Source organism: Moschus berezovskii, chromosome 6, assembly GCF_049115385.1.
Source record: "Moschus berezovskii isolate FMDL1 chromosome 6, NW_MosBer_1.0, whole genome shotgun sequence".
Classification (NCBI taxonomy): Eukaryota; Metazoa; Chordata; class Mammalia; order Artiodactyla; family Moschidae; genus Moschus; species Moschus berezovskii.
In genome coordinates, this window is record NC_142465.1 from 93,606,175 (window position 1) to 93,621,028 (window position 14,854).

The 14,854-nt window shown below is 37.0% G+C and overlaps 1 protein-coding gene across 2 annotated transcripts in view; it reads left to right on the forward strand.

The window, feature by feature from the left end:
* Positions 1-14,820, forward strand: part of RECQL (RecQ like helicase) — a 41,233-nt gene extending 26,413 nt beyond the window's left edge. For both annotated transcript variants that reach the window (XM_088837285.1, XM_055394478.2), the window contains 10 exons: positions 1,370-1,568; positions 3,506-3,672; positions 4,704-4,785; positions 6,062-6,210; positions 6,298-6,415; positions 6,935-7,073; positions 11,179-11,270; positions 12,681-12,900; positions 13,204-13,333; positions 13,931-14,820. In XM_088837285.1, the coding sequence (XP_088693411.1) occupies positions 1,370-1,568; positions 3,506-3,672; positions 4,704-4,785; positions 6,062-6,210; positions 6,298-6,415; positions 6,935-7,073; positions 11,179-11,270; positions 12,681-12,900; positions 13,204-13,333; positions 13,931-14,098 (1,464 nt within the window). In that variant the 3' untranslated portion in view covers positions 14,099-14,820. The remainder of the gene's footprint in view (positions 1-1,369; positions 1,569-3,505; positions 3,673-4,703; positions 4,786-6,061; positions 6,211-6,297; positions 6,416-6,934; positions 7,074-11,178; positions 11,271-12,680; positions 12,901-13,203; positions 13,334-13,930) is intronic.
* Positions 14,821-14,854: the final 34 nt, after the last annotated feature.

Sequence of the window (14,854 nt, forward strand, 5' to 3'; positions counted from 1 at the left end):
GTCATTTTAAGTGCTTTCTAGTTCAACAAAATGAATCTATGGAGCACATTGCCTTCTCATACTGCACTTTTTTAAAATTGCAAAAGAGAGTAATAATAATGGAAAGTATGGTTGACCCTTGAACAATGTGAGGGTTAGGGGCTCTAACTGTCCACACAGTCAAAAGTCTGCGCTTAACTTATAGTCAGCCTTCCACATTCAGGGATTCAACTAGTTGTGGATCATGTGGTACTGTAGTCTTTACTACTGAAAAAAATCTGCATGTAAGTGCACCCAAATTGTAGGTGGCTCAGTGGTAAAGAATCTGTCTGCCAATGTGGGAGACATGGGTTCCATCCCTGGGTTTGGGAACATCCCCTGGAGGAGGAAATGGAACCTGCTCCAGTATTCTTGCCTGGGAAATCCCATAGACAGAGGATCCTGGCGGGCTAGAGTCCACAGGGATGGAAGAGAGTCGGACGTGACTGGGTAACTAAGCATCCTTTTCTCAGGCAATAGCTCAGATGATTGCTCCTCTAAAATTTCTGGGACATATAGACCAGCTGAAGTATTTAATACACTTCGCCATTTCTTAACAAAATTGGGAGTATCTCGAGGAGTTAACAAACTGCTTTCCTGGGATGATGAAGGCATTTTGAGTTTCTATTTCTATCACATTCACCACTTCTTTTGATCCTTAATTAGATTAGAAGGAAAAATACAACATCCAGTGTACTAAATATTATGGAAAACAACAGCACTAAGAACCAAATAGCTGTTATACCTCTTAAGATGTATTCTTATTATATATATTATATATAGAATCTCATTTTATTTATTCATAGTTATAAAATCTTGATATAATGAATCAGATATTTTGTAAAACCTAAATAGATTATGAATAGATTTGATAACATTATTAAAGTATCTAATCAAGAATAAATTTTGTTCTATGAAATCAGATCTATGAGATCTATGAAATGATTTCAAACACAATATTAAAATTAATAAAATCTGTCTTTATTACCATACTTACTGCATTTAGCTTACATTTTGGCATTTATTGTGAAAAATTTAGAATTATGCCTTCATGGAGTAAATGCTTTTTGGAGTGTCTTCATATTCATCTTTGTGTTCTCTTTTTTGTCAAATGAGATTGATTATTCTTTTATTAACAGTCTGAATGTAAATAAATAACTAAAATGCTATTTGCACAACTACCATGAAGCTCAATACTGGGACATCATTTTAATTTTAATGAAGTAAACATATGCTGCTACAGTAGCCCAAGGCTCTTGCTTCTGAGTAATGAGCATCTTCATTTGCCACTGAGTACTGCATTCTGCTGGCTTAGTTCTCCTATCATTGTGTCTATATTTCCTTTCAATAGGAGCATGTGAAATGGGTTCATGCTGAAATGGTAAATAAAAACTCCAAGCTAAAGCTGATTTATGTGACTCCAGAGAAAATTGCAAAAAGCAAAATGTTTATGTCAAGACTAGAAAAAGCCTATGAAGCAAGGAGATTTACCCGAATTGCGGTAGACGAAGTTCATTGCTGTAGTCAGTGGGGACACGATTTCAGACCTGGTATGTATGTTCTGGGCTTCTCAGGTGGCGCAGTGGTAAAGAATCCACCTGCCAATGCAGGAGACACGGGTTCAATCCCTGGGTTGGGAGGATCCCTGGAGGACGGCATGGCAACCCACTTTAGTATTCTTGCCTGGAGAATGCCATGGACAGAGGAGCCTGGTGAGCTACAGTTTATGGAGTCACAAAGAATCAGACATGACAGAGTGCACACACACATATATATTCTACCTAGAAAACTCCGTGATGCTAGCCACTCTTTTCTTACTCAGCTTTACATGATGCAAATCCTTGCTTTCATTAAAAGTATCCTCTTAGGTAGTCATTACTTATTTTTTTCTTGCCTTAATACAAGAGGAGCCAAGAGGCAGAATCTTTCATCTCTTTAATCCCCACCCACCACGGTAGTGCTTATTAGTCCAGTTGCCTTTATCTTTTGAAATGTGTATATATTAACACATACTGTACTTTCTCATCTTCAGCCGTAAGATTTACTGATTTTTGGATTCGCCTTCATATCTGTTGAGAAATTTGCTTCTGCTTCAAAGTTGTCTCTTTTCGTTGTTGTTTTAGGTATCTTCAGCACTCACTTCAGGATCTACACCCAGTGACCTCCTTAATGTTGTATTTCTATGGTATACTTTAGTAACCTTATTCTTTGCTCCACCAGCGTAATCCTACAGTCTTGGCCTAAAACAGATTGCTCAAACTTGTTCTATGCAAAGAAATCTGAAAATCAATTTTTTTTTTTTTTGCTGTTGAGCTGTATGAGTTCTTTATCAATTTTGTGTATTAGCTAACCTCTTATCAGATATGTGATTTGCAGATGTTTTCTCCCATTCCCTGGGTTGCCTTTCATTATGTTAATGGCTTCCTTTGCTGGACAGAAGCATTTTAATTTGAAGCAACCCCACCTGCCAGGGACGGGGGAGCCTGGTGGGCTTCCGTCTATGGGGTCACACAGAGTCGGATGCGACTGAAGTGACTTAGCAGCAGCAGCAGCACCTGCTTTTTTCATTTTGTTTTTGCTGTTGGCCTCAGATTCAAGAAATCATTACCAAGACTGATGTCAAGGAACTTATCTCATTTGTTTTTGTTCAGGAATTTTATGGTTCCAGATTTTACATTCGAGTCTTTTAGTTCATTGAGAGTTCACTTTTGTGTATGGTGTCATATCAGGGTCCAGTTTTGTTCTTTATGTACGTGTCTGTCTAGTGTTCCCAACACCATTTATTGAAGAAACTATTGTTTCCCCATTATATATTCTTGGCTCTTTTGTAGAAGATTTATTGACTATATATATGTGGTTTTATTTCTGGACTCTGGGCTTTCATAACTTTCCAAACAGATAACTTTCTCCTCCCTGTTTTTATAGTAGCCTTTGACCTTAACATTGAGCCATTTCTACGTTTCTTTTTCACTTTTCTCCAAATAGTTTAACTACATGAGGGTGTACTCAAGGATGACATAGCTAGTGATTTCTATGTATATGATAAATATGAGCTCAGAACAGTTTCCCTAAAGTGTAATAACCAAGCATTTTCTTGTCTGAGTTTAACACTCTTGGGTGGTGTCTGTGGTAGAAGGATTTTGACAGATGGTCTTTTTCTCTTTTATCCGTTGCCATAATTCAAATACTGTGGCTGCTTCCACTCCACCGCTTGAATCCACTGTCCAGCAGGTGAGACCAGTGCTTAACTTCCTGGAGACATTTCGCAGGGCATTCCACCTGTGGCCAAGAGTGCTTGTTTCTGAAGAACCAGTTATAAAAGCAGAGGAAAGCCCATCTGTCACAAAGGCTAGGCCGCAGTGGCAGATTAGGTACAGGTGGCTGTGGAAATAAACTCAGTCGTTTTGATGATCTGCCTAAAAGATCGGTCTCTTTTTATTCCTGAAAGAATAGGAAGAGGGCTACTCTGTATTTTTTTTTTCCCCAGATTATAAGGCTCTTGGTATCTTGAAGCGGCAGTTCCCTAATGCATCGCTAATTGGACTGACTGCAACAGCGACCAGTCACGTTTTGAAGGATGCTCAGAAAATATTGTGCGTTGAAAAATGTTTTACTTTCACAGCTTCTTTTAATCGGCCAAATCTCTATTATGAGGTATGTAATTCTATGTCAGTTTATTTTGTGAAGGATTTCAGCAGAGAGTTTCAGTTCAGTTCAGTCGCTCATGGACTTTGTGACCCGATGGACTGCAGCACAGACCTCCCTGTCCATTATCTACTCCTGGAGTTTTCCCATTGAGTTGGTGATTCCATCCAATCATCTCATCCTCTGTCGTCCCCTTCTCTTCCTGCCCTCAATCTTTCCTAGCATCAGGATCTTTTCAAAGTTTACTTTTTCATTATGTCTGTTTACATGAATCACAGTTATGTTCAAAAGTTTTAAAAAAATTGGGTGAGTATAAACAGATTTATTCATGAATGCTTCCTTCATATATCTTATGCTATTTAATCCTTTGCTTGGTTAAGTAGAAAAAACTGCCTTGTTAAATTTGCATACATGCTTTTTGTGTAAGGATGGAGAGAAAGCATGCGTCGATTGAGGGACCTGGGACTTCCTTGATGGTCCGTGGTTAAGATTCTGTGCTTCCAATGCAGGGGACATGGGTTTGATGCATGGCATAGCCAAAAAAATGAAAAAAGATAACCAAGGGCCCTAATGACATCTCTATAAAATTAATTATGAAATAATGCAAAATTAATATACCCTTAAAATTTTGCTAATACTCCCTATTTAGATTTTATTTAGTATATAACTTTGAAAGTTAAATAACCTCACTGCTGTTTTTACTTTCCAATCCTTTAAGGTTGGACTTAATATATTTTTCTGAGTTCCTACTGAATAGTTATTTGTGCCATGGTTTATGTTTTTACAAAAGTAGGGTCAGAAAATAAGAAAAGTCTCCATCTTTGCAAGTTATTCATTGCTTCTGTGCTTCCTCTTCTCTGGTGAATTACAAATTAAGGGTCAAGAAGAGTCTGGGTGGTGACAGGGTCAGATGAAGTGAATGAAAGAATGATAGGAAAAAGCATCATGGCCAAGAAAGAATGGCACCTTGAAGGTTGTAAGTAAATGACCACATGAATGGCACTCATTAATTTACTTTTTAATAAGTTAATTTTTTTTAGGTTCGGCAGAAGCCCTCAAACACTGAAGATTTTATTGAGGACATTGTAAAGCTCATTAGTGGAAGATACAAGGGGCAATCAGGTAATATAGAAACCAACTATGAAAACTGAGCACTTTACAAAAGTAACAAATACTACAGTAATTCACTGAAAAAAGATTAATGCATGGCAGAACATACTTGAAAATATCATGATAAAATTAATTTGCTTGGTGATCTTAGAAATTGGGTTTGCATTTGCTAACGACACAGATTATAAGAGTCATGAAACGGATTTGCTTATTTACACTTAATTGCATTAGAATAGACCTAAGACTCTGATGCTGGGAGGGATTGGGGGCGGGAGGAGAAGGGGACGACAGAGAATGAGATGGCTGGATGGCATCACCGACTCTATGGACATGAGTTTGAGTGAACTCCGGGAGTTGGTGATGGATAGGGAGGCCTGGCGTGCTGTGATTCCTGGGGTTGCAAAGAGTTGGACACGACCGAGCGACTGAAGTGAACTGAACTGAATGACATAGTGTTATTAATAGCACATATTTAGTAAGTAGCTACTGTGTATAAGATTGAAGGCTAAGGAATGATGTTCTATAAGGATATAAAATATAGTTTTCTTATAGTAAAGGATACGTTAAAGAAATATAAAAAATAAATGCTGAATGAGTTAAGTGTAGTGTAAAATTAAGTGTAAAGAAATATAAAAAGTAAATGCTGAATGAGTGTAGATGGAGTTGAGATTGTGTATAACATGTTCCAGGATTAATGCATAGACAGGTGTTACTAAAGCAAAGAATTGGTATAAAAGTTGTATTTCAAAACTGTTCTGTAGATTGCCAGGAGATATTAGTGGGTGCCCTGGGTAAAAGGATTTCCAGGGTCAAATAAGTTTGAGAAAGTCAGCAGGTTCTTTATTCTTCCCACAGAGTCACAGGGTATATCAGCACCTTTGAAGTTATAACCAGCCTTGCAAATAAAGACACCTGTTTAATTTTGTTCAGTGCAGTGCTTCCCAGACTCATTTGCACATGGGACTCTTTTTTCAAGGCACACTTGTTTACATCTTTTAGAGGATGAAGCATCAGTTTGAGAAGTACTGTGTAGTGGAAGATAAAGTTGGAGAGAGAACTAAGATAATGGAAGCCTAAACTGGTGGCTCCAGGCTCATTACTGCTCTAGAGCAAGTTGCTGATCAGATTTTGAGTTATACTGGAAAGTCAGTATGTGTTCAGGGCCTTGGAATTTTTCATAATTCTTTTTTTCCCCATGCATTGTAATTACCAGTATCTTGAGTGTGTGAGTTAAAAATTTTCCAGGAATGTGCTATATATATCTAACCATTTGACATCTTTACTACAGGAATCATATATTGCTTTTCTCAGAAAGACTCTGAGCAAGTTACAAGTAGTTTACAGAAATTGGGGATTCCTGCAGGTGCATACCATGCCAATATGGAACCAGAAGATAAGACCAAGGTTCATAGAAGATGGTCAGCGAATGAAATTCAGGTTAACGAATAGATCTTTAATCAAAACCTAATTCACCTTTAAATATATTTTAGGTTAATTAATATATACAATGTTAATACATTTTAGGTAGTTGTGGCAACTGTTGCATTTGGTATGGGAATTGATAAGCCAGATGTGAGGTTTGTTATTCATCATTCAATGAGTAAATCTATGGAAAATTATTACCAAGAGAGTGGCCGAGCAGGTATGTATAACTCATACCCAGAAGTAATTTTTTAAAAGAGCTTTAAAAACACTGTAAGTGATATTTTTTAGTACTGTATTTTTAACTCTTTATTGGCTAGTATTTTTATAATAAACAGTGAAGTCCTCTGAAGTTTTATATTTATTTGCCTATGGAGAAATTTTCCTTATGTTCTATTGGAATGTAATGAATTATTTCTTCTTATATTTGCTAAGATAATTTGATATCTATCTTTGTCTCCTGAGTTTTTAATTAGTGGTTTCAAGTTTATAATTTGAACAACTAGATTATTTATGGACAGGATTTTAAGCTGATAAAGCTGATTGTTGATAGTTCTCTTCAGTCGTATTTTAAAAAATTTGAGGACAGCTGTTACAAATTAAGTTTTACATCTCTCTCTGAAATTTCTAGATATGATATATTTAGACTGAAATATCACCAGCAAATTTTATATTTATTATTTTTGCATGTTTAACTTTTTAAAGTAACTATGCAATCTGAAGATGCTTCCCACTGTAGGTCGAGATGACACGAAAGCAGACTGTATTTTGTATTATGGCTTTGGAGATATATTCAGGATAAGTTCAATGGTGGTAATGGAAAATGTGGGACAACAGAAGCTTTATGAGATGGTGTCCTACTGTCAAAACATAAACAAGTAAGCCACACACTTTTTTGTCACTTTTGTCAATTAAAAACAGGCACAACATGAAAGCATGTGACGTTACTTGGGTCCTTTCTTAAGTGAGTAACTGCACTGGTGAAACAAGTGTAAACCGGTAAAAGCAGATGTCTCAAGGGGTAGAAACCAGTTCATGAATCTGCAGAATGCCTGGATTTAAGAACACATATTCTAAGATATAGAGAACAAACTAGTGGTTTCCAGTGATGAGAGTAGGGGAGGAGGAGGGAGTGGGGGAGCTATAGACTTTTGGGTGTAAGATAGGCCCAAGGATGTATTGTGCAACACAGAGATTATAGGTAATATTTTGTAATACTTGGAAAGTAACCTTTAAAAATTGTACAAAAATTAAAATATAGTATCTTAAGTCTAAAAAAAGAAAAAAGTTATTCTCTCTTCAAGAAAGATAATTGTTAACTTTTTTCTGAATGTTTGGTAGCATTCACCTGTGAAGCCATCTATTCTTGGAGTTTTGTTTCTTGGGAGTTTTCAAATTACTGATTCAGTTTCATGACTGGTAATTGGTCTGTTCATATTTTTTATTTCTTCCTTGTTCAGTCTTGGAGATTGTACATTTCTAGGAATTTGCCCATTTCATCTAGGTTATCCATTTTATTCGCAAATATTTGTCCATAGTAGTCTCTTTGATTTTTTTTGTATTTCTCTGGTATAGGTTGCAACTTTTTCATTTCTGATTTTATTGACTTGGGGTTTTTTTCCTTGATGGGTCTGGATAGTTCAGTTCAGTTCAGTCGCTCAGTCATGTCCGACTCTTTGCGACCCCATGAATCACAGCACACCAGGCATCCCTGTCCGTCACCAACTCCCGGAGTTCATTCAAACTCACCTGCATCGACTCGGTGATGCCATCCAGCCATCTCATTCTCTGTCGTCCCCTTCTTCTCCTGCCCCCAATCCCTCCCAGCATCAGAGTCTTTTCTAGTGAGTCAACTCTTCGCATGAGGTGGCCAAAGTATTGGAGCTTCAGCTTTAGCATCAGTCCTTCCAATGAACACCCAGGATTGATCTCCTTTAGAATGGACTGGTTGGATCTCCTTGCAGTCCAAGGGACTCTCAAGGGTCTTCTCCAACACCACAGTTCAAAAGCATCAATTCTTCGGCGATGAGCTTTCTTCACAGTCCAACTCTCACATCCATACATGACCGCTGGAAAAACCATAGCCTTGACTGGATAAAGATTTATTAATTCTGATTATCTTGAGACTTTCCTGGTGGGCCAGTGGTTTTGACTCTGTGCCAAGAACCAGCTCTTAGTTTCATTGATCTTTACCTTTATTTTTTTAGTCTCCGTTTTATTTATTCTGCTCTGATCTTTGTTTCTTTCCTTCCTTCTATTAACTCCTTCTACCAACTTTGGTTTTTTTTGTTCTTTTTCTAGTCCTTTAAGTGTAAGGTTAGGTTGTTTATTTTGAGATTTTTCTATTTCCTGAGGTAAGCTTGTGTTGCTATAAATATCCCTCTTAAAACTCTATTTCTAAATTCCATAGATTTTGAATTGTTGTGTTTTTGTTTTGTTTCCAGATATTTTTGCATTTTTCTTTGATTTCTTCAGTGATTCATTGGTTGTTTAGTAGTATATGGTTTCGCCTCTGCATGTTTTGAGTTTTTTGCAGTTTTTTTCTTATAATTGATTTCTAGTTTCATAGTGTTGTGGTTGGAAAAGATGCTTGATATTATTTCCTTGTCTTAACTTTACCAAGGCTTGTTTTGTGGCATAGCATGTGATCTATCCTGGAGAATGTTAATGTTCCTTGTGCACTTGAAAAGTATATATACTGCTATTTTTGAATAGAATGGTCTATTTATGTCAAGGCTGGTCTAATGTGTCATTTAATGCCAGTGTTTCCTTATTGATTTTCTGTCTGGATCATCTGTCTATTGGTACAAATGAAATATTGTAGACCTTTGCTGTTATTGTGTTAGTCAGTTTCTCCCTTTATGTCTATTAATATTTGTTTTATGTATTTAGGTGGTTCTATATTAGGTGTGTATGTATATATATATATAAATAGTTGTTACATGTTCTTGGATTGATCCCCCCGATCAATAATCTTCTTGTGTCTTGTGACAGTCTTTGTTTTAAAGTTTATTTTGTCTGATATGGTGCTTTCCTTATAGCCCAGTTGGTAAAGAATTTGCCTGCAATGCAGGAGACCCTGGTTCAAAGATCCACTGGAGAAGGAATAGGCTACCCACTCCAGTATTATTGGGCTTCCCTTGTGGCTCAGCTGGTAAAGAATCCACCTGTAATGCTGGAGACCTGGGTTCGATCCCTGGGTTGGGAAGATCCCCTGGAGAAGGGAAAGGCTACCCACTCCAGTATTCTGGCCTGGAGAATTCCATGGACTGTACAGTCCATGGAGTTGCAAAGAGTCAGACACGGTTGAGCAACTTTCACTTTCTTTGTCTGACATGAGTGTTACTACCTTGGCTTTCTTTTGATTTCCATTTGCATGGAATATGTTTCCCCAGCCCCTCACTTTCAGTCTATGTGTGTCTTTAGAGCTGAGTCTCTTGTAGGCAGCATATATGCAGATCTTGATTTTGTATCCATTCAGCGATGGAGGAGCCTGGTGGGCTGCAGTCCGTGGGGTCGCTAAGGGTTGGACACGACTGAGCGACTTCACTTTCACTTTTCACTTTCACACATTGGAGAAGGAAATGGCAACCCACTCCAGTGTTCTTGCCTGGAGAATCCCAGGGACGGAGGACCCTGGTGGGCTTCTGTCTATGGGGTCGCACAGAGTCGGACACAACTGAAGTGACGCAGCAGCAGCAGCAGCCACTTTATGTCTTTTGGTTGGAGCATTTAGTCCATTTAAAGTTAATGGAATTGTTGATAGGTATGTACTTATTGCCATTTCATTGTTTTGAGGTGGTTTTGTAGACCTTTTTTGTTCCTTCTTTTACTCTCTTGTGGTTTGATGAATTTAGTGTTTGAATTTCTTTTCTTTATTGTGTGGGTTTCTATAATAAATTCTGATTTCTGGTTACCATGAGGTTTATATGTAGCAGTTTCTCTATATACATGATGATGTAAGTTGCTATCTTAATTTCAAATGCATTTTAGCAATCTTGTATTTGTATTCTTCCCTCACAATTACTATGTTTACTCTTAGTCATCTTTGTAGTCTTATTGCTCATATTATAAGGACTCAAAATTTTTTAAGTAAGCAGTAGCTAGTGATAGAAAATGGTATTTCTTTCCTTTAATGCTACAGTAAGTTTAAAAAATGAGAAAATGAAAATGTCCTTAGATATCCAATAGGCCTTCATGAAGCATATTTTGGGACTTAGACTCAAAATGATACTATGAAATACAGGAAACTGCTTTGCTATCAGGAAGATTCTCTAATACAGGTATACCTTAGAGATATTGCAGTTTCAGTTTGAGACCACTGCAGTAAAGTGAAAATTGTAATAAAGCTAGTGATGCGAATCTGTTGGTTTCCCAATGCATAGAAGTTATTTTTACACTAACAACATATGGAAAAAATTATTACATATGGTGGGCAGAGTAGTAGTCTTCCAAAGATGTCCACATCTGAATCTCTGGAACCTGTGAGTATGCTACTTTACATGGCAAAAGGGAGTTAAAGTTACAAATGGATTTAAAGTTATAGTCAGCTGATCTTAAAATAGGGAGATAATCCTGAATTATTTGGGTGGACTCACTGTAATCACAAGGGTTCTTAAATGTGGTTGGAGGAATAAGATGTCAGAGTGATGTGAAAACTTAACCCATTGTTAGCTTTGAAGATAGAGGAAGAGGGGCCATTAGCCAAAAAGTGCAGAGTCTTTAGAATCTGGAAAGGGCAAAGAAACAGATTCTTCCCTAGAACCACTTAGAGAAATCCAGCCCTGTCAACACCTTGCTTTTATTGATTTTAACCCAGTGAGACCCATGTCAGCCTTCTTACCTATAAAAATGTAAGATTATAAATCTGCGTTGTTTTAAACCACCGAGTTTGTGTTAATGTTATGGCAGCAATAGGAAACTAGTAATATATAACCCTGTATTTTGAAATAGGGATAATTCATATCTCGAATGTGTTTGCAGATGTCGCCGTGTATTGATCGCTCAACATTTTAATGAAGTATGGAGTCCAGAAGCGTGTAACAAAATGTGTGATAACTGCTGTAAAGAGATTTGTGAGTTGTCCTTTTTAGATTTCTATAAGCTAATGTTTATAACTCGGACTACATGAGGGCAGCATTAGACATCCAAAATGGATTTAAAAGAATCAGCAAGCTGTGAATAGAATTTCTCAGATTCAAGAGTAGTAACACAAAGTTTTGAAACAAGTACAAATAAAATTAAAAGCTATATGTGTATGCATGTATTTTATATTGCTACACTGAGATGTTAAATTTTTAAGAAATGAAGGGAAACATTTAAAATCCCTTTGATTAGAAATACTATTTATACATGAGAATGCTCACCTCTTCTAATGATCTCCAATACTTTATAGTCACTGATTGAAGAGAGAAATTTAGTCCAAAACAGAGATTATAGTGTATCATTTTTGATCCAGATAATATTCAGTCACTCGTAAGACACTAGTTCAGTAGTGTTGGTGCTGCATTTTCACTTTTAAAAATTCTGAATGTACGCATAGTGTTTGATGAGTTAGACTAACCCATTCCTGAGTTCTGATGCCTTGGTGGGGGAAGGTCACTACAATTTTAACTTTGCAGGTAGAGAAAATTATTTGAGTTTACTAGACTGTTTTATCGGAGAAGGCAACGGCAAGCCACTCCAGTACTCTTGCCTAGAAAATCCCATGGATGGAGGAGCCTGGTAGGCTGCAGTCCGTGGGGTTGCTAAGGGTCGGACACGACTGAGCGACTTCACTTTCACTTTTCGCTTTCACACATTGGAGAGGGAAATGGCAGCCCACTCCAGTGTTCTTGCCTGGAGAATCCCAGGGACGGGGGAGCCTGGTGGGCTTCCGTCTATGGGGTCACACAGAGTCGGACACGACTGAAGTGACTCAGCAGCAGCAGCAGACTGTTTTATACTGACCAAATTAATAAGAATCTGATAAATACATCTGAGTGCTTGTGTCAATAGATGGGAATAACTGTTCAGGAGATTCTTGTCGTGAAATTAGAGTCCCTAGGAAGCCACACTGGTTGTCAGAATATTGCTTAATGAGCATGAATCATTAAATATGAAGAAATGAAGAACAGATTGACTAAATATGGTAGTCTAAACCTGGTAAATATGTAGAAGAAACTTACCCTCCTATAAACACCTCTAAGTCTTTGTCATAATCATGTCTAGCTGATACTTTTTGGTTCTGAGAGCATCTCCAAAGACCTTCCAATAAACAGATTATTCTTTTTATATCATTTAAATTCGTGTCTTAGACTATAGCTTAATCTAATGAAAAGAGACTTGAGCAGTAGTCTTAACTCAGAACATAGGAACCAACCAGTGTTTAGGGTAGCTCACATTGGATGACTTATTTTTTAAACGAGTCTAACCACTTAGGACAGAGTATCCTTGCCTTAATTTCAAAATCTCATTCATCTTTAACCATGTCTCTTTCATTACAGCATTTGAAAGAAAGAATGTAACTGCATACTGCAGGGATCTTATTAAGATCCTGAAACAGGCCGAGGACCTGAATGAAAAGCTCACTCCACTAAAGCTGATCGACTCTTGGATGGGAAAGGGTGCCTCAAAATTGAGAGTAGCAGGCCTTGCTCCTCCCACACTTCCTCGTGAAGACCTGGAGAAAATCATTGCACACTTTCTCATACAGCAGTATCTCAAGTATAAACGGACCCATTTCTTGCCCTCTCATGGTGTCTTTCCTGATTCTCATTTTTATATAAGTGCAACAGAACAAATGGTTTAGTGATTGTTTCATAGGAACTTTTAAACACTCTATAAAATTTATTTAGTAAATGAATTCAAACTTTAATTATAATATGTCAAAGCAGCAGAAAAGTACAATACTTTACTGCATTTTTATACTAAAAGATTCCATATCAGTGTTAAAATTATTTTTTTATAAATTTCAGTTTGTTGTCTGCAGTCTCTCAAAGCCTGACTGTTGGCCTTTGTCTCCTGCAGAGAAGACTACAGTTTTACAGCTTATGCTACCATTTCATATTTGAAAGTAGGACCTAAAGCTAATCTTCTGAACAACGAGGCACATGTTATTACCATGAGAGTAAAGAAGCCCACGCAGAACTGTTTCAGGGTGATTACTAATTTTTAATTATTTGAAAAAGACATTAAAGCCTGTGTCTTGCTTTTCTTTAACTTGTACTCTTCTGGGTCCAGTGGAACACAGAAGAGATAAGTCAGTGTTCTTGGAATCTGGGTATAGAAGAGAGAAAACCTACTTTTATGTTCTGCAGAGGTATTAAGTGGAAGAATTTAGACTAGTTTTTAAATAAAGACTAGGGGTTTCCAACCTTTTGGAATGGGAAGACTCCATTTTAATGTCTGATGTTACAATGCACCCCTGTCTCATGACCTTGCTTGTGGTCAGTGCTAGCTGAGAAGTCAGCTTGTGCGGCAGAAGTTGAAAACCCCTGACACAAACTGACTGCTCTCCAGCCTGCAAAAGCTCAGCAGGCACCAGTGTGTCCAAGGACACGTCAGGTATTCTTTATGGTCTTGATAGCACAGCCCTTCCTATTCAAGATGGGGCTCATATTGGAAGAAATTTGAAAATAAAAACAAGACCAGTGGACACTTAAAAGAGCTGATTAATATAGAAGGACTCGATATTACTCTCCTGAGAAAATGAAATAGCTGAATTTTTACCAGTGTTTGTTTTGTTGTTTTGCAGACTGAATCACCTCAAACCTGTCATTCTGAAGGAACTGATAAAAAGAGGGGAGAAAAAAATCCAAGTAACTTCCTGAAGAGGTCTGCAAACATGCCTCAGCAACCTGATTGTAAGAATACAGGGGCTAAGAAAAGAAAAACTGACAATGCAAGAGATGAGTGTTTCTAAATTTTCCAAGAAAATAGCTTATGCATGGATACACTATTAGTTTTATAGTTAATCAGAAGTTTAATTTTAAGACAGTTTCATTAATATTTTATACATATGGAGCTACATTTTCAGAATTTATCTCTGAAGTATTGAAAACTTGAGAATTTGAGACATTCTGAGGTCTTGAGATCATGAATTGCATAAATTTACAGTATGAAACAGGAAAAATAACTTTATTGTAAAACCCTTTAAATGTAAAATACATAAGAGATTATAAGTTCATGTAACTTTGTTAGGTTCTTTATGCCTTGTCACAACTAGCTGTATTTTTCTTTTCACACAACTGGCTTACAAAGGCTGATCATAGAAAGTGAGTGATTTCATGTAACAATAGCTGTAGAATGCAAATAAAGAAGGAATAAGGTATCAATACAAATAATATAGGAAGTAAGATACTGCTACACATCTGCTTAAGTAGATTACAACGGTAAGCTTCTTGAAACCACAGCCTGCCTTTGACGTTTCGCAGTCAAAGAATGGCTCTGGTATGTTAACCAGACACCACACTGTTGGTTAAGTAGATAACAAGCTAATTTGTTTCAAAGCTAAATCACAAATGAATGTCTCTAAGTTTAAAACACAGAAATGAATACTTCAGACTTATCTTTACATAATTAGTGGTCACTTTTGTGTTAGAAAAAAAATCTATAAATAAATTAACTTCAGCTGGTCATCGTAAATCTGTGTAATCCTCTGACTTTTTAAATCTTATTT